This window comes from Panthera tigris, chromosome C1 (assembly GCF_018350195.1).
Source record: "Panthera tigris isolate Pti1 chromosome C1, P.tigris_Pti1_mat1.1, whole genome shotgun sequence".
In the NCBI taxonomy this organism is placed as follows: Eukaryota; Metazoa; Chordata; class Mammalia; order Carnivora; family Felidae; genus Panthera; species Panthera tigris.
This window is the reverse complement of record NC_056667.1, coordinates 24,502,485-24,521,672: the sequence shown is the minus strand read 5'-3', so window position 1 is coordinate 24,521,672 and position 19,188 is coordinate 24,502,485. Positions and strand designations below refer to the sequence as shown.

General features: G+C 40.8%; 1 protein-coding gene across 3 annotated transcripts in view; it reads right to left on the bottom strand.

Moving 5' to 3' along the window:
* Positions 1-12,004: 12,004 nt before the first annotated feature.
* The window catches only part of ZBTB8A (zinc finger and BTB domain containing 8A), a 69,838-nt gene continuing 62,654 nt past the window's right edge, over positions 12,005-19,188 (bottom strand). For all 3 annotated transcript variants that reach the window (XM_042996421.1, XM_042996423.1, XM_042996422.1), the window contains one exon: positions 12,005-16,119. In XM_042996421.1, coding sequence (XP_042852355.1) covers positions 15,787-16,119 — 333 coding nt within the window. In that variant the 3' untranslated portion in view covers positions 12,005-15,786. The remainder of the gene's footprint in view (positions 16,120-19,188) is intronic.

Genomic DNA, 19,188 nt, shown 5'->3' with positions numbered 1-19,188 from the left:
TTTAAGAAGATACCATGATACCATGATATAAATTCTACAGTATCTGTTGATATATGGAGATTTGCAGAACAGAACTTTTTTTTTTTTAATGTTTATTTTCGAACTAGAGAGAGTGTGAGTGGAGAAGGGACAGAGAGAGACAGACAGAAGATCCGAAGTGGGCTCTGCACTGACAGCACAGAGCCCGACGTAGGGCTCAAATTCATGAACCGCAAGATCATGACCTGAGCCAAAGTCACTTAACCATCTCAGCCACCCAGGCGCCCACAGAACAGAACTTTTTTTTTTTTTTTTTTTTTTTTTAACATTTATTTATTTTTGAGACAGAGAGAGACAGAGCATGAACGGGGGAGGGGCAGAGAGAGAGGGGGACACAGAATCGGAAGCAGGCTCCAGGCTCTGAGCCATCAGCCCAGAGCCTGACGTGGGGCTCGAACTCACGGACCGCGAGATCGTGACCTGAGCCGAAGTCGGACGCTCAACCGACTGAGCCACCCAGGCGCCCCCAGAACTTTTTAACTTAAAGTGTGACTTTCAGAAATGGAACATCAAGGTGCAGGTTTGGTCCGTGTTACGCAAATACTCAAACTTTAAAGAATTCTTCAGGTGGCAAGTATGGCTTCTCATCTCTTAGTCCCCTGCTGTAGTAGCACCCTTCTAGTGAAACGTCCTGCCTGGTCCCCAGAGGGACCAACGGTGTCAGCAGCAGCCCAGGATACTCTGAACCTTCCGTAGTCTTATCGAATTTAGTTTGAAAAAAAAAATAACAATAACTTGAGAAATCCTACAACCAGGACTTTGCTTTTTTCTGAATTGGTTAACACATATATTTTCTATATATACATTAAGAGAGGTTTTGTTTTAGATTTCCTGTGGGACAGAGCCATCCTGTATGCCACTCGGTTTTCTTAGAAGAAATAATTATAGTTGTAACAGTTGGAAGACTTCTCTAGAAAGAGTCCTGAGTTTCTCTCTTTCTCACTATTTTAAAGCACTAATGTATGGACACTTTTCCTATTTTCTCGTAAGAACAAGTCAGTGCCCTTACAAACGAGCCCCTTCCAGGAGTGCCTGGGTGGCTCGGTCAGTTAAGTGTCAGACTTCAGCTCAGATCATGATTCTCGCTGCAGTTCATGGGTTCGAACCTTGTGTCGGGCTCTGTGCTGACAGCTTGGAGCCTGGGGCCTGCTTCAGATTGTGTCTCCCTCTGTCTCTGCTCCACCCCTAGTCTCGCTCTCTTTCTCTCTCTCAAAAAATGAATAAACATTAAAAAAATTTTTAAATAAAAAAATGGGCCCTTCTAACGTGATTTTATATTAAAGCCCATATATTTATACAGTTGGAGAAGAAAACTGTTTTACATTTCTTTGTGTTTTTCTGAGTTCTTCATTGTGGAAAAAAAACACGTTAAAAATGATCTAAACTTTTCAAAGTAGGTAATGTAATGAAACTGCTTCTGTTTGATTTGCAACATTATTCTATTCTCTGTTCATTGATTGAGGTATTTGTTGCCACCACAAGAATTTGCAAAGTTGCTATTTATTCGCACATACAGGAGAAAAGATTGCCACTGGGTGGTGCCAGATACCATTACGGCATGCTAAGCTTGACCTAAAACGAAATGGTGAGCTTCCGAAGTGTTCTCAGCACTGGATCTTTTGCTAGCTCTCTAGAAAATAGAGCTAATGGAGACTAGGCCAAGAGCCTACCATTTGAATAGCAGTTCTTGCAATGAATACATAGCAGGATCACTGGGGTGGTGTTTCTCCCCCTTCCTTATTTTGAGGTACATTTTGTTCATTTGAATTGTGGCCCTCTAAGCAAAAACTGTCTAGAAGAACCTCTCTGCCTTTTGTCAGGATGAATTTCCAGGCTAACCTAGGTCCCTTTTTTTCATGGACCCCTTTGTATATCATGTGCTATTTGGGACATTGATTGTGAAAATGAGCAGCGGGATATTGTGAGTCCAGTGGAAGAGCTGAATCCAGAATAAGAGCTCTTGGGATGTATTAAGCCAAGTAGGGTATAGTCTTGACTGGGAAAAAAAATGGGTAACCGCACCTCTTACCACCAGTGCTGTGTAATGGGGTTCAGTAAAAGCAAGTCAGTTTTAATTACACAATATGAATTCTATTTCCTTTTATTTATAATAAATTTATAATTTATTAACTATTTTATGTGAATTTTAAAATGCAGTTTGTGGGGTGCCTGGGTGGCTCAGTCGGGTAAGCGTCCGACTTCGGCTCAGGTCATGATCTCGCGGTCCGTGAGTTCGAGCCCCGCGTCGGGCTCTGTGCTGACAGCTCAGAACCTGGAGCCTGCTTCGGATTCTGTGTCTCCCTCTCTCTCTCTGGCCCTCCCCCGTTCATGCTCTGTCTCTCTCTGTCTCAAAAATAAAATAAACGTTAAAAATAAAATAACATAACATAACATAAAATAAAATAAAATAAAATGCAGTTTGTGTTAGGGGTGCCTGGGGGGCTCAGTCAGTTGAGCGTCTGACATCGGCTCAGGTTATAATCTCACAGTTTGTGAGTTTGAGCCCCATGTCGGACTCTGTGCTGACAGCTCAGGGCCTGGAGCCTGCTTCGGATTCTGTCTGCCTCTCTCTGCTCCTTCCCTGCTCACACTCTGTCTCTCTCTCAAAAATAAATACTAAAAAAACTTTTAAATGCAGTTTGTGTTCATTTTTATGCCAAAATGAAGATGCTCAGTGGAAGGAAAATGAGTATGTTACCTTTGTGTGTGAAGTTGGCATTCTTGACCCAGCAGCAGCACACAATTTATTTGTTCATTTTTGTTTTTTTTATTGAGACGGTCGTACAGTCTTCCCCCCCCCCCCCCCCCCCGCCCCCGACTCTTTTAGTTTCAGCTATGTCTTGGCCTCGGGAGCATATTTTTCTCCTACCGTATAGCATTCCCACTCATTGTCACTTTTGTGTCTTATTCTCCTATCTGGGCTGTCTTGCCCCTTTCCAAAAACATGAACAGCACATCCAGTGCCCAAGGAGTCACAGAAGTAATGAGAGTGAACTGTGGGTGTTTGGCTGAAGATTTATGCAGTAGCTACGGGGGCAGCTGCCTCACAGCTCTTGCCCTTATTGCTACTGTGAATACAGGCCTAGTGCTGCACTTTTCGTGACACTCCACAATTGGGATTTTTATGTGAAAGTCCCAAGTTTGGGGAAAGAAGAAAAAAAAAAAAACCACTACAGATCATCACAATGGGAAAACAAATTGCGGGCTGAATCTCGTCCACAGGTTGCTGGTCGGAAAGTCCTGCTTTAAAGCACAGCTCAAGGGGCGCCTGGGTGGCTTAGTTGGTTAAGCGTCCCAACTGTTGATTTCGGCTCAGGTCATGATCTCACAGTTTGTGAGTTCGAACCCTGCCTCAGGCTCTGCTAAGGAGCCTGCTTGGGATTCTGTCTCCTGATTTCTCTGCCCCGCCCCCACTCGCACGCAATCTCTCTCAAAAACATAAACTTCAAAAGAAATACTAAAAAAAAAAAAAAAAGCTCAAGTCCCATTTTCTTAAGGCCTTCCTAATATTCTAGCCTTCTGTGGTCTTTACGTCTCCCTAGTTAGCTTTAAAGATTTGCAGCCTTAATGTTTTAATTGTTCAGTTTTTGCTAGCCTCATCCCTCTAAACAGAAGGAGTGCTTCCCGATGGCACATAACGGATGGTCCATCACTGCCTGGTGGTCTCTGGGTTAAGCATCTCGGAACTGCATCAAACTCAAGCAGAGCTTGAGCTCTGAGAGATCATCTCCTTGAGCAGATCTACAAAAGCGTAAGATTGCAAGTCACAAGCCTCAATTTCTAGCCCTCACTCTGCTGTCTAACCTTGGACCTGCTTCCCCATCTGCATATTATAAGTGTTAGTGGGGCACCTGGGTGGCCCAGTTGGTTGAGCTTCTGACTTTGGCTTAGGTCATGATCTCGTAGTTCGTGAGTTTGAGGCCCACATCGGGCTTGTTGATGTCAGTGCACACACTGCTTCGGATCCTCTGTCAACCTCTGTCTCCCTCCTGCATGGGCTCTGTCAAAAATAAACAAACATTTAAAATAAGTAAAACAAATGAAACGGGAGTGTTAGTGATTCCTGAACTTTCCAGTTTTAAGTTTCTGTGATCCTGTATACTGTATTTTAAACAAGTGAGCTGAGAACGAGGTTTCTGCAGTTTCTGTTTGTTTAGGTCCAAAGCACACCCATCAGCATCTTCTCATTCACTCTTATCAGACAGCCTTTGTTGTGAGTATGGCTGGATGTGCTCTGATGGCAGCAATTTGCCGTAGTGGACATTCCATAGTGGCATGGTGACCTTTTCTCACTGGTGTGTTTCCCTCCCAAGTGGGCTAAGTGGTTATCTGTCTCTGTGACCACTTTGCCAATTCTCTTTCCACTTTGTTATTTTGCCACTTGGGCTTTGGAAGAAAATGTTCAAGAAGGGTGGAAAAAGAACAATTTATACCCTCCTCAAGGTGGGGCATGTGCACTGAGTGAACTAGAATTCTGGCCCGTCCCCACCTCTGAAGTCTGAGCTTCAATCAGAAGGCTTTGAGGATTCCAGATTGAGACCGAGGATTCTGTTTCTTCATCTAAGAAACCAGGGAATTGGAAAGGATGTCCTCCAAAAGCTTTCAGAGCAAATATCCACAGAACTTAGTGACTATAGTACTTTATCAATGATGTTGCCCATCTAATGTACTATAAATAATTTTTATTTTGTTACCTATCAAATGAACGATGTCTAATTCTGGACATGCAAGAAAGTACTCTTAGGAAAAGGGCCAACATATTTATTTTGTCATAAACGCATATCCAGGACTGGTCTGTGTGAAGTATTTTCCCAAGTGCTTTCAGTATGTTTCCCATTTGTCCTTACAGTATTTTTTTCTTTTCTTCCTTTTTTTAGAGAGCGTGCACATGAGTCGGGGAGGGGCAGAAGGAGAGAGAGAATCTTAAGCCGGCTCTATGCTCAGCGCATGGGCTTATGACCTGAGCCAAAATCAAGAGTCAGACGCTTAACCGACTGAGCCACATAGGTGTTCCATGTTCTTCCAGTATTTCTATATGTGGTATCTGCATTTTACAAACATGGAAATTAGTAACACCTAGAACCACCTGGCTGTATGACTCTCTTCATTGTCTTCATACCATATCCTTTAATATATAACAAGTCACATTTATGTAATGATCCTCTGAGGTTAGTATAGCAGCCATCACTCACATTTTATATATAAGGAAACACTTCATGTTTGGGTGATATTTCTAAGGTACAACCCAAAAAGAGATCACTGACAAAGATTGTGCCACTTTCTCTGATATTTATCCTGAAAGTTCAAAAGTTAATGTTATTTAGCAGAGACATTTGAACTATAGAAACGTCTGGTTTCCTAGGACAAGACAGTAAAGAATGGTGGATTTCTACTGTTTCTTCCCACTGTCAAATAAATATACAACTGTGTGTGTGCGTTTTAATTTATATCTATATATTAAATTTTTAAAACATTTATTCACTTTTCAGAGACAGAGACAGAGCATGAGTGGGGGAGGAGCAGAGAGAGAGGGAGACACAGAATCCGAAGCAGGCTCCAGGACTGCTATCAGCACAGAGCCTGACGTGGGGCTTGAATTCACAGACCGCAAGATCATGACTTTAGCTGAAGTCAGATGTTTAACGGACTGAGCTCCCTAGGCGCCCCTATATCTATGTATTTTTAAGTAGACCCCACACCCAATGTGGGGCTCGAACTCATGACCCCAAGATCAAGAGCCGTATGCTTCACTGACTAGGCCAGCCAGGCCCCCGTGTGTGTGTTTTAAACTGCTTCCAAGTATAACTGTTAAGGTCATTAGAGTCATGGATTCTGATGCTGACTCTGTCATTCATGAACTGTATGACTTCAGGAAATTTCCTTAACCTATCTGAGGCTTAGTCTCCTCAACTCTGAAATGGGGAGGATGACCACTGACAGACCAGGTTGCTGTGCAATACCCCAGCATCGCTGGGGTCATTAAGAATCTTATTTTGTAAATGAAAAAAAAAAGGGGGAGTAATTTTGGAATTACACTTGGAGCTGTGGACTATGCTAGCGTTATTTTGAGGGGCTGGACTGTTGTAAACAGCACAAACCAGAGCCAGATCACTGGGGTCCCTGAACAGTCCTGGTAAGCCACTTACTAACTGTCCACTTTGGACATGTTGCTTTACCTCTCTGCCTTAATTTATTTGAAGTGATGATGATAGTACTTGTAGGATTGTTAAGAAGATTAAGAAATATAAATAAAGGACGGCACATGACACATAGTAAATGCTCTGTGAGGGCTAGTATTATTACTTTGACGAGAATAATAAATGCCAACAGCCTCTTACTTTCCTCCTTATTAAAACAGTCCACAGTGTTTGGTTAGGGGGTGTCACCAGCCTAGAGACAACCCTGGTAGCCGGTGCCATTCTGCGAAGGTCTGTGTTTATGAAGAAGGGCAAAAAAGCCGCTTCTTTCTGCTTCTCCCCTCTCCTGTTTTCTCTTTCGACTTCATTTTCCTTCCTGCTTCTCTACGCCAAGTTTTTCCTGTTTTTCTTTCTTCCATATGTCAGTTGAGCATCCATTTTCAAAAGCTGTGCCCATCTCTTTATGCCAAACCAGTTGCCCTTCTGAGGCGCTCCCTTCCGCTCGTCCCTTCTGGGTTTCCTTGTAGCTCACAGCATTAAACATTCAAGGGTGCATCACAAGGAGAAGGAAGATGAGCCAGTTATTGGGTGACTTTGTTTCTGCCTTTATCATTGTTCCCCTAGGCCCTCCAGAGCCCCTCTCAGGACCAGTGCAACTCACCATCACCAACCAGCTAAGTTTACATAACTCTCCAGTTCTGCCCTTTGATTTTTTACCGATTGTTTTTATAACTACTTTATTGAGATATAATTCTACCATACAGTTCACCCACTGAAAATGTACAATTCAGTGGTCTTTAGTATATTTGCACAGTTGTGCAACTGTTGCCACAATCAATTTTAGAACATTTTCACCCTCCAAAAAACCCACTACTTTTTTAAGTACACTCCCCACCCTCCTGCCTCCCAGCCCTAGGCAACCACTAATCTACTTCCTGTTCTTTAGCTCTGTGTATTCTGTTGCCCAGATTCTTACCTGCCAATCCTGTCCTTTTTTGAAATAACTGGAAACTCACCTTTTAGAAGCTATTTGGACTCATCCCACCTGCTTGATCCCAACTTTCCTGGGTTCTCTGATTTCCAAAGAAATACTTAGACTGTGTTGTAAATATTTGGATACATTGCTGCATAAAGTCCCTTAAGTAAATATATGTAGTCACAATTCTGCTTTATACACTTTTTTTAAGTTTATTTATTTTGAGAGAGTGGAGGAGGGGCAGGGAGAGAGAGAATCCCAAGCAAACTCCGTGCTGTCAGCACAGAGCCTGACACAGGCCTTGATCCCATGAACAATGAGATCATGACCTGAGCTGAAATCAAGAGCCCACGCTAAACCGACTGGGCCACCCAGGTGCCAATACCTTTTTTAAACCTTCTTCTTCTTTTTTTTTTAATGCTTAAAAAAATTTTTTTTAACGTTAATTCATTTTTGAGAGACGGAGACAGAGTGTGAGCGGGGAGGGGCAGAGAGAAGGGGAGACACAGAATCTGAAGGAGGCTCTAGGCTCTGAGCTGTCAGCACAGAGCCCGATGCCAGGCTCCAACCCATGAACCATGAGATCATGACCTGAGCCGAAGTCAGATGCTTAGCCAACAGCCACCCAGGCGCCCCTGAGCCTTCTATCTTTAGTGGTCTGTTTCAGTGACACTTAATCCAGGTTTTCCTGGATTCCAAAGCTCTTGGCGCCACGCTCCTTAGGAAGAGATCCTTAATGTCATGTTTTCATATCCAAATTCCATATTTCTTATTTCTATCTATAGCACCCTTAGCCTCCCACTCCCCAGACTGCAGCTGTCTTGGATTCCTCTTAGACTTCTATTCCCTGCACTCATTCCGTGGTTATATTGATGTCCTTTCCATTTGAGGCATAGCTCAAAGCCAGCTTTCCTTTTCTTTTTAAATCAGCACATTATTTGTCTGTTGGGATGAATGGCCATTTTTGTTATCTATATTTGTTTTTGTGTAAAAACAAACGTAATACTCTCCCCACCCAAATAATTTGTCTCAACTCCACCTAGGGATCCGTGTGTTTGGAGGAGGCTGCAAATGGTAGATGTTCAGGTATCTGTTGAACGGACAAATTGATACGATTCTGGCAGTTGGCACTTTTCTACCTCACATCATTACTGGCCGTATGTACGCCTCCCCACCTGGAATGTAGTGTTCCTCCACCCTTTTCATTTCATTCCTCTGCCTTGCACGTGACAGGGTTCCCTGAGTCATTATAAATGCCTAATCTCCCAATATATACTTAGAAGCAGGAGCCAGAGCCTCTGCTTCCAGTTCCGTCTGGAAACTTCCCGACTGTGGTCTTCCCTAAGCCTGTTTCTTCATCTACCATAATAGCACCTACCTCACAGGGCTGGATCGTTAAAACAGTTGTTGTTCAATGCTTCTCTTAAAGAGTCATGACCCTCTAAAAATTAAGGGAACGAGGGACGAGGGGCGAAGAAATAGAAAGGGCAGGTACGCCGGATAAACTGGAGAACAGCAGCGAGGTCCTGGCTGAGGCTGACCAGCAGGGCGTTCTGGAGTGGCAGGGGTTTCGGCCAACAGCGGGTCCGGCTCCGCCCCACGTGCCTTTGCCTGGCTGCGATTGGCTTAGCTGCGGAAGCCTAAGACTCTCATTGGCCGCCAAGGCCTGTCTGTCCAAGCCACCTGACCGGCGTGCGCAGCGGCCTCGGTAGACTGTTCCTGTGTGAGGGTCCCGAACTGGCAAGCGGGGAAGCGCCTGGTCGCAGACCTCGCAATAATGTAACCGGAAGTCGGGATCAAATGGACTAGCTGCCCCTGGCGTGGCCACGACTTTCGGCATGCACATGTGGGTGTGCCACCGCGTGGGCTCAAATCCCTGCTGGGACATCAGTCAGCGTGGCTTCGGAGTCAGTCATTCACCTACTCAAGCCTCAATTTCCTCCTGAGACAGGGGTAACTGAAGGACTTCATAAAATCTGCGTTTCGTTCCTTTTCCTGCTCCTATTCTTGCTAGGACCCGCACCCCCACTTTACACATGTCTCATCGTGCAAATAGCATATGTCCTTTTAGGGACAGGGAGTTCATGATTTCTTTAGAATAAATGACATCTAAGGAAGGACCAGGTGAGAATAACCAGCGGAAGCTATGGTATGCGTATTCCAGACCACTGGCCTAGACAGTTCCAGGTCAAGACCCCCTGGCTCCAAAGAATAACTCCTGGGCCCTCCTCTTTGTTCTAGCTGGTTTCTGGATGCCTGCGAGGAGTATACACCAGATCACAATCCTCAATAAAAACCCCAGGCCCCCAGCAAAGACGAGGCTCTCTCCTTTCTGAGTCTCCCACTCTACCTGCACTCTCTCCATACCTTCAATAAACTCTTTCACCTCCTGCTGGCTCCTGTTTGATTTCTACCCTTGCGTGCATCCAGGGACCCTCTTGACTGGTTCCCTGGGACCCCCTCTGGGTCCTCACCAGGGCTGCCAGCATCACTTTTCAGTCATAAACAGGGATGGTGCCAGTGCCTACCTCAGAGGACTGGGATCCAGTAGACACTCGGGAAATGGGGGCTCTTTAATCTGGTGCCCACTTAGCAGACCTTTACGTTTCCCCCCTAGAATGTAGTCTTGGGGTGTCTGGTAGGTCGCGGGCCTCTTCTGGGGTCTAGCTGCGGGACTCTGTGATAACTTTCCAGGAAAAGCATTTGTGGGAAAAAAACAGGACTGAAAAGGAAAAGGAAGGTTCGTACTACTCACTGCTGTACTCCTCCCTGAAAAGAAGATATAAAACCAAGCCGTTTACCCACCTGACTGCGAATAAATGTCGCTGATAGTTAGCAAGAAAAAACAGGCTTTCAGTTTTTAACATGGCCCCCAAATGCTGGAGCCTTCTAGTGCTAATGCTTATGGGTGCCGCTTTTCAGGGTTGTGTTCCTCATGGATTTTTTTCCCCCAGGGAAAAAAAAAAGTTTTAAGTCAATTCAAAAACGCAGCAAAAGGCACAGTATCTATTTCTATTTTGTGTTCCAGCATTTAACCTTTTGAACTAAGCAAAAAAGTGCCACTTCGTTATTGAATAACATTCTTTTTTGTAGGGGACCAAGCAAGGGAGTGTGTGTATACTATACTGGTGAAGGGATATACCCATAGTGTTTGAATCGCAAACACAACCTTAAAGGTGGGAATGAGAATGGCATCTACTCAAGTCTTCTCATTAAAGAAAAAAAAAATTTTTTTAATGGTAATACTTGAAGAATAAGGAAGAAAATTACTTTTGTTTCCTAATTTGTCCTCAGCCTTCTTTAAATAACACATCTTAGTATTGAATCCTACCTTTCCAGTATGACATTTAACTTGAATAAAAAAATGATTTAATTCAATTCATTGATGGAATTCTAATGTGTAGCAATTAAGTTCCATAGTGCTTAGAGAGTGTTCTGGTTCCTTCTTCAAAAACAAGACATAATTTCAATACCGTATTTCAGTCACATATTCCTAATGTAGTTTTTATTAATCTGAAGTACTGTGTGAATTCCCAGAACGCAATACCCATAATCAAATAAAACCCAAATGTATCCCAAAGTAAAAATGGACTAGTTTAAGACTACCCAATAATTTAGAGTGTTATTATTTGTCCTAATAAAAACTTTAAGGAAACATATACGGTATCTTGACATTTCACAAAAATTAATATCTTCCTTTCAGATAAGGTTGAGAACCAGTAAGCTGGAAGGTCAAATGGTTCAAATGCCCATTGAGGCAACTATAAGGACAGAGGGAAACCTTGAATAGGGGTCCTATTTTGCACAAAAGACACTGGGAAGATTTTTAAAAAATACCTCATCGAGGTCCCATCTGCCAAAGATTGTGATTTGCTTAGGCATCTGTGTTTTTCAAAGCTTCAGAAGTGGAGCGCCTGGGTGGTACAGTTGGATAAGCATCCGACTTCAGCTCAGGTCATGATCTCACTGCTCGTGAGTTCAAGCCCCGTGTTGGGCTCTGTGCTGACAGCCCGGAGCCTGCTTCAGATTTTGCATCCCCCACTCTCTCTCTGCCCCTCCCGGCTCATACTCTCTGTCTCAAAAATAAATAAACTTAAAAAAATAAATAAATAAAAGCTCCACAAGTGATTCTAATATGCAGCCAAGGCTGAGAACCATGGTCTAGGCAGAAATGTTCCCCTTTCTCCCCTTAAGGGTTGAATAAATATAAATGTAAATGTAAATATAAAGTTACTCTTTAATGAAGAAATTTAAGTGGTTGTAAATAATATCAACAAGGGATTAAAAGATTTTCCCAATGGGAAAATCAAGCAACTATATAATGGATTTGTATATCTAGAAATCTGAAAGAGCAAAGCAGAGTATAATAAATTCCTAGATATACTTTATAAGCTGTATTCCATTTAACAATGTTTGTAAATGATCTATCTAATCAAGTCTAAAGGTAAAGAGATGACTGGCATTACCCTGGTCACTGGTTTCCAATCTCAAGGTGGTAAGTATCCAATGGCTTTTGAAACGGATGTGAAAAAAAATAAAGAGATGGAGAAAAGTGTTTATCCTATTTCAGTATTGAAAAGCCTCGAAAAGTTAAGAGGCCCTTGGCTTCTCTTGTGTGTGGTTTATCACTTATTAACATATTTGACTTTTTGTTGGCATCAATACAAATTCCGTAGGGAAAAGACTAACATGTTAGAAGACGAAGTGTATAGATCCTCTGTGGATTTCACTTTTCTGGTCTATTCATGGCTCCATTAGCATGAAGAGTTAAGAAACTCCTATATCAAAATAAAATGTTAATTATACTTCACAATATATAAAGCCACTGGCTAAACAGTGCTGTTTCTGTGATAACCTGAATTTTATCATTAAAACTCTTATAACTAAAGTCACATCCTTTACATAATATTTATTCTGTATAGGATTTATCCACATACAATGACGTCAACTTTAAGACAATTGACTATTATTTGTAAAAGGCATCTTATAAAATCGAGTAATACACAACACACCTCAGTGAATTAAGCTGATATTCTAGGATTCAGAAAATCTGATCATTCTAGTTCCTATTTTTGCCACTGTTTCACTGGGTTGTCTTAGGGAGGTTGCTTTACTGTTCTGTGCCTCAATTTCTTTACCTTTCATGTGAGAGAACTGTCCTATTTCATAGATATGTAGAGAATAACATAAAAATTATTAAATACTTTGTAAATATAAAATGCTATATAAATGATAAATAGTAATACTGATCCACTCTAATATAAAATAACATAGAACTTTCCATGTATAATCTAAAGTTTGGTCCTCCAGTACCTATTATTATCAGCCTTCCCAGTTAAATAATCTTACACTATGTCACTTTTAGTGATTTTCCACAGTATTAAATTTCCATAGTATTAATTAATTTAGGATATATATGTATATATAGGATATATATGTATATATAGGATATATATATATATATATCCAATATGAGTGGAAGTTTCGATATATCTTAGCATGACTTAGCAAAATAACTTTAATGAATTCAGTCTGAGCTCTTAAGTAACTGACACACCAAACTTTCTTCATCCATTAAGCAATGACTTGGTGGCATAAAAGCAGTAACGGTGCTTGTTTTGATTTCATTAGTCAAAAATACAGTGTTGAAAAATTTGTTCTTCAAAAGACATGCTAACTATAGAAGGAATATTGTACAGATGAAGGCTGTGAGCTGCTGCTCTAGGAGACCCTCTGATTACCAGTTTATCAGCACGGTGAGTAACAGAGGTAATGAAGTAAGACCGCAATGCTCAAAGGGAATTCAAAGAGTTCCCTGGTTCCAAGGTTTTCAGTACCGCACTGCTGAGCTCTGCAGAGGTGTCTGGTGAAAGGCTCACAGAGGGCTTTAGCAAGAGCAGCTCTGATTTTAGGGTTTCGCCCACCTTAAATGGTGGGCTTCTCTCTGCAACAATTCATTTGAAGAAAGGGTTTCTTGGGTTAAAAAAAAAAATCTTTTAAACCACCGATCTAGTCCATGTTGCCTCCTCCAGCCACTAGGCACGACTGCAGTATTGCTTTATTTTGCAACACTTCTTCCCATCGCCACACACTCTTGAGGACCACACAGTTAGAAAGGCATTCACCAGCTGATAAACAGCATTACTGTAAGAGCAAACTTTGTTCTAACCAACTCCCGCTATTTTGCTAATATGAAAAAAAAGAAAAAAACCCTTGGCATAAATTAAGCTTACATTAAGAGATTACACCCCTATGTAACATTTCCCCACATTTAAAAGCCAAAGACTTTTGTTTTCTCAGAAACCATTACTGGACAGTCTCACTCTGGGAAAGAACTGGTCTTTAAAGTCTTCGATACATATGATATGATAACTGGAGTTACTATTTACAACTTACAAATATGTCACAAATGTTTTTCTTTTAGGATACTAAAATGGTAGGATAGATGAGCTGTCTAGTTTGATGAGTCTGATGGCTGTTTTGTGGGGATAGCTTGTTGCTTGTTATAAACAATGAGAAAGCATTATTTCAGATAAGGTGCTGGTGGCACCGTGTCCAGTGGACTTTGCTGACATTCATGCTGATGTTCGCATGCAGAAGAGAACAGCATAAAAGAACATTTAGATCACAGACTAAAGTGCATTAGAGCATACACATGCAAGCACTAATCATCCTCATGAATAAAGCTCCCATCACTCATTTTTCCTCTTGGCTCCAAGGACTAAAAAATCAGATAATAATTTTAAAAGATGCTACCATCTGGTGAGACTAGAGGATGACAAGTGTTCCCTCCCTCATTTGGATACAACTTCATTGTTAAGACTCCTGATTCAGGAACAGTCATGTTGGGAGCACAATGAACTCAGTGCATACCATCCAGTCTTGAAGCGAATGGAAATTTACCGTCAGGGGAATCTTGAAAAAAGTCTCAGCATTAAGTACCATAAAACAAAAACAAATGGTTAGTCATCTATTTATAAAAAATGTTTTAGAAATTAACCATTTTAGCCCTCAACTTGTATCAAAGGACAATCACTAATGAAAGAATGAGAGAAAGAATAAAATGAAAAGGATCATATTGACATATGTTATGACATTTAGAAATACAGTATAATTTGATAGAGAGCCTCTCTCTATCAAAATTAAATCAGATCAAGCTTAATTGTAATAACTTGCAGTGACCTTTAGTAAGGTCAGGTTTTTTTGGCATTTAGATTTTATCTTCAGAACTAAAATAATGCTTCTCCAATTTAACTGTACGTTTAGAATGTTCCCTAATTCATACAGGGGAGGAGTTTAAACTCACCTTTGTTTCCTTGGGGAAAAGTTTGTTTTGAAAAATTACATAAACAAGATAAGTAAAAATGCTTAAAGCATTTAAGAGAAGAATTGGTTCAAATAGTGTTATATATAAAATTTACATATAAATAACCTGACATTAAAAACATGTCAAAAGACACTGTAGGGACATTACTGAGCACTCTTGGATAACTCTAGTTCAAGTTATTATATGTTGTTAGAGATTATTAAATTCTTTCATGCTTTCTGATAGGCTTCTTTTTCTAATTACTGCAGATTGGTGAGGTTTGACTTTAATTCTTTGCCATTTCCAGAGACAATACAGGGAGAGACAGTTGGAAGAGGGCTGTGTAAAATCAAAACCTGTCTGTCACAAGTCCCAAAGCTTAAACTTTCTGACCTTAATTACGTCATTTGCAAGTCAGAGGCAATTAATATTTACCTTGCTGATTAAGTGAGAAAATGTGTGAGACAGCACTTTAAAAACAATAGAGCAGAAAAATAAATGTTAGAAATCATTCTTAAGAACTGGTAACCTCCAATTTTCTTGTGTATCGTTTTTTGTTGTTTTTTTCTCCTGTAGAGAGGAAGAGGATTACATTGTCAGATCTTCACAAACTACCTTGACTTTTAGGCAGTATTAGTTCCTGCTTTAGAAAATGAGGTCTGTATGTAATCTCTGGTCTGCCTCTACTTGAGGTTTTTGTTTTTTTAAAACAACACGGACTACGTAAGAGTAATTTTTAACTTCATGACAAAACATTCAAATATGAATCGTTTCAAACATTTTTGATTTGTCTTCTGCCATGATCCTAAAACAATATGTAGCATATTGGGATAATGATAGGTTGCTTTAGATCTGAAATTAATAGAAAGACTTATCAGTTCAGTCAGATTGGGTGCCAGACCCTTAAATGTGCTCTTACCTGGTTCCCTGCGAAAATTCAGTATTCATAGGTTGTGTTTTTGCAACACCTTGAAATTCTCTTACATAAGGTTTGGTTGTGGTAAGTTTATTTAAAATATTTTCTTTGAGAAAAGTTTGCTAAGTAGATCTTCCAGTATTAAAAGGGGAAAAAAAAAAGAGGATTAATTGTTCATCCATCATGCCAACTCAAGCTAGGTCTTCCTTTCCGGTGCAGCAACATATTTTAGGGCAACAAAGTTCAGAATGGATACAATGACCTGTTTGGAAAGCATGCAAGTTATATTAGGTCATTACTTTTAAGTCAGTCTGATAAATTTGTTAACCAGACTCTGACCATGGAAAGAGAGAGATACAGGAAGTCAATGTAAGTTGCATACACGCCACAGCTCTGTGGGGTCACACGTCAGCTACCTAATGTTGGGTTTTATTTCCTTTTCTTCTTCTTCTTCACTATCATCAACCTGTTGTATGACCAGATCAGCAGACCCATCCTCTACAATCTCCACGTATGATCTATTCTCATCTTCACTCAAGTGCCATCTGGAATCCTTATCTCCATCTGATGGGGACATAAGATGCTGTTCAGCTTCCAAATCAATGGGGAGGCTGTCTATGCCAACTTCAGCAAGGCACTCGTTACAGAGTCTGTAGCGCCTGGTTCCTTCCTGGACCACTTGCCCTGTTAGATCAGTCACGTGGCGTTTGCATTTTCTGCAGATTAGTTTGCATGCCTGGTGAATCTGTGTAGAGATTTAAATAGCGATAAAAAAAAAGATTTTTCAAAAGCGGCATAGTTCGAGATCTCGGTACCAGTGCATAAACTTAAGATGTCCAAAACCAAGCACTAATATTAAAATTAACGTCTAATTATTAGAAAAAGATCACAGGTTTTGATGATAAACTGACGTCACAAATAAATACCAACTTTCTCTAAATGATGGCTATAACATTTTTATGATTAATATCACATGCTTAATAATTTCACATATCCCTTAATCCAACAATATTTTGATATCTAAGGTAACAAGGGACACCTTCCAGAATAATAATAATTGCAAACACTAAATATATCACATGTACTATTCTAAGGACTTTATATACCTTAATTTTGGTGAGGGAGAAACCTCTTGTTTTGTGTGTTAATTTATTATTATCAGCTAGAGAAAGAAAAATACATTGTCCCAAATTTAAGTTTATCGAAACATTTTTTTAAAAAAGATTTTATCTTTGGGGCACCTGGGTGGCTCATTTGCTTGAGCATCTAACTCTTGATTTTGGCTCAGGTCATGACCCCAGGGTTGTGGGATTGAGCCCCACATCAGGCTCCACACTGAGCATGGAGCCTGCTTAAGATTCTTTCTTTCTTTCTCTCTCTCTCTCTCTCTCTCTCTCTCTCTCATTCTCTTTAAAATAGAATAAAAAATATACAGGGTGCCTGGTGGCTTAGTCGGTTAAGTGTCTGACTCTTGATTTTGGCCTAGGTGATGATCTCACAGTTTGGGAGAGATCAAGCCCCAAGTTGGGCTCTGCACTGACAGCATGGAGCCTGCTTGGGATTCTCTCTCCCTTCCTCTCTCTCTGCCCCTCCCCTGCTTGCTCATGCTCTGTCAAAATAAATAAATAAACTTAAAACAATAAAAAAAAAAAAAAACTGGGGCACCTGGGTGACTGAGTCAGTTCAATGTCCGATTTCAGCTCAGGTCACAATCTCAACGTTTGTGAATTCAAGCCCCGCATCAGACTCTCTGCTATCAGTGCAGAGCCCGCTTTGGAGCCTCTGTCTCTGTCTCTCTTTCTCTGCCCATCCCCACACTCTCTCAAAAATAAAAAATGAGACATTAAAAAAATATATATATATACATATATATACATATATGTGTGTATATGTGTGTGTGTGTGTGTGTGTGTGTGTGTGTGTATAAATTTTATCTTTAAGTAATCTCTACACCCAACGTGGGGCCCAAATCCACAACCTTGAGACCAAGAGTTGCATCCTCCACTGACTGAGCCAGCCAGGATACATATTTTTAGATAGAAGGATCTCTTGTCACTTCTATTAATGAAAGATCCTGTAGAAAGAGGACTAGACCAGGAACTGGAAGGCTTGGGTTCTAGCCCTGCTTTTGTCATTTATTAACCATGTATCTTGAAGCTAGTAACTGAAAACAATATAAACCTGCTTCCAGGGTGATAGTCAAAATATCTAACAACTAGCAAGGTAGAAGTACCACCCAAACAGAACAGAAGCCTGACAATCACAATGGACATTGGTCCAAACGACAACATATGTCAAAACAACACAGGCTGCTATGTGTCAGCCTATTATTATCCCTGCTTCCTTCCTTAACAACTAGTGGGAATACAACTCGGGTTGTGAGAACCAAATGAGTTAATACGTGTGAAGTGCTTTAGAAAAAAGTTGTAAGACGAGTAATTATATAATTATACTTATTAATAAACAGATTTTTCTTTCTGTCTTTCTTTCTTTCTTTCTTTCTTTTTTATTTATTTTTGAGAGAGAGAGGGTGCAAGTGAGTGGCAGAGAGAGATGGTGAGAGAATCCCACAAGAGGCAGAGAGGGAGAGAGAGAGAGAGAGGGAGAGAGAGAGAAGTGGGGCTCACCTGAAGCAGGACCTGAACTCACGAACCGTGAGATCATGACTTAAGACGAAGTCAGATGCTTAACTGACTAAGCCACCCACATGCCCTAAATAACTTTCTTTAATAGCTGTCAGAGCAGAGATTATGGGTTCTACTCTAAAAATCACTATAATTAATATCATAATGTTGAATTAATATTTATGGCATATTCATTTAGATAAAATCAGAACACTATGGAACTACACCACCAAACACAAATGGCCAAAAACCCCAAGAAAACTAATGCAGTGTGGTAAAATATATAAGAAAATGTATAGGACTACAACTCAGTATAGTTATTATTTTCTACTTAACTCCTGACATATTAATCAGTAAACATTGAAAGTACACAATTTGAGTGTACCTTTATTTCTCCTGAAATAGTAATGTTATGGGTATCATATGTGGTACTGTTTTTGTTAGAAAGTTCTGGCACAGATTCATGTTTATCCCCCATCCCTTCAATTCCAATATGATTATGAAGTCAAAGAAATTAAATAAAACATTATGTTAAAATTGAATATATCATCATGAATTTTTTTAACTTTTTTTTTTAAATGTTTTTATTTATTTTTGAGACAGAGAGAGAGAGACAGAGCACCAGCTGGGGAGGGGCAGAGAGAGAGGGAGACACAGAAGACACAGAACCCGAAGCAGGCTCCAGGCTCCGAGCTGTGAGCACAGAGCCCTACGTGGGGCTCAAATCCACGAACTGTGAGATCATGACCTGAGCCGAAGTCGGACACTTAACCGACTGAGCCACCCAGGTTCCCCATGGATTCATTATTTTAAAAACATGTATCTTCCAGCTCTGTCCACTGAAATAATCTTTTTTTTAAATGTTTATTTATTTTTGAGAGAGAGAACGAGCAGAGGAGGGGCAGAGGGAGAGGGGGACAGAGGATCTGAAGTGGGCTCTGCACTGACAGCAGTGAGACCAACGTAGGGCTCGAACTCACGTACTGTGAGATCATGACCTGAGCTGAAGTCAAACGCTCAGCCCACTGAGCCACCACAGTGCCCCTGTCCACTGAAATAATCTAAGGGGAATGACACCATAGTAACAATGAGCACCCCAGGTGTCCAAAGTTTGGTTTCTAATTTCATTCCCCATTAAAAGGAACCACAGGTCTTTTGAGAATTGGCTGATTCCAGTTTTGTGACAGGGA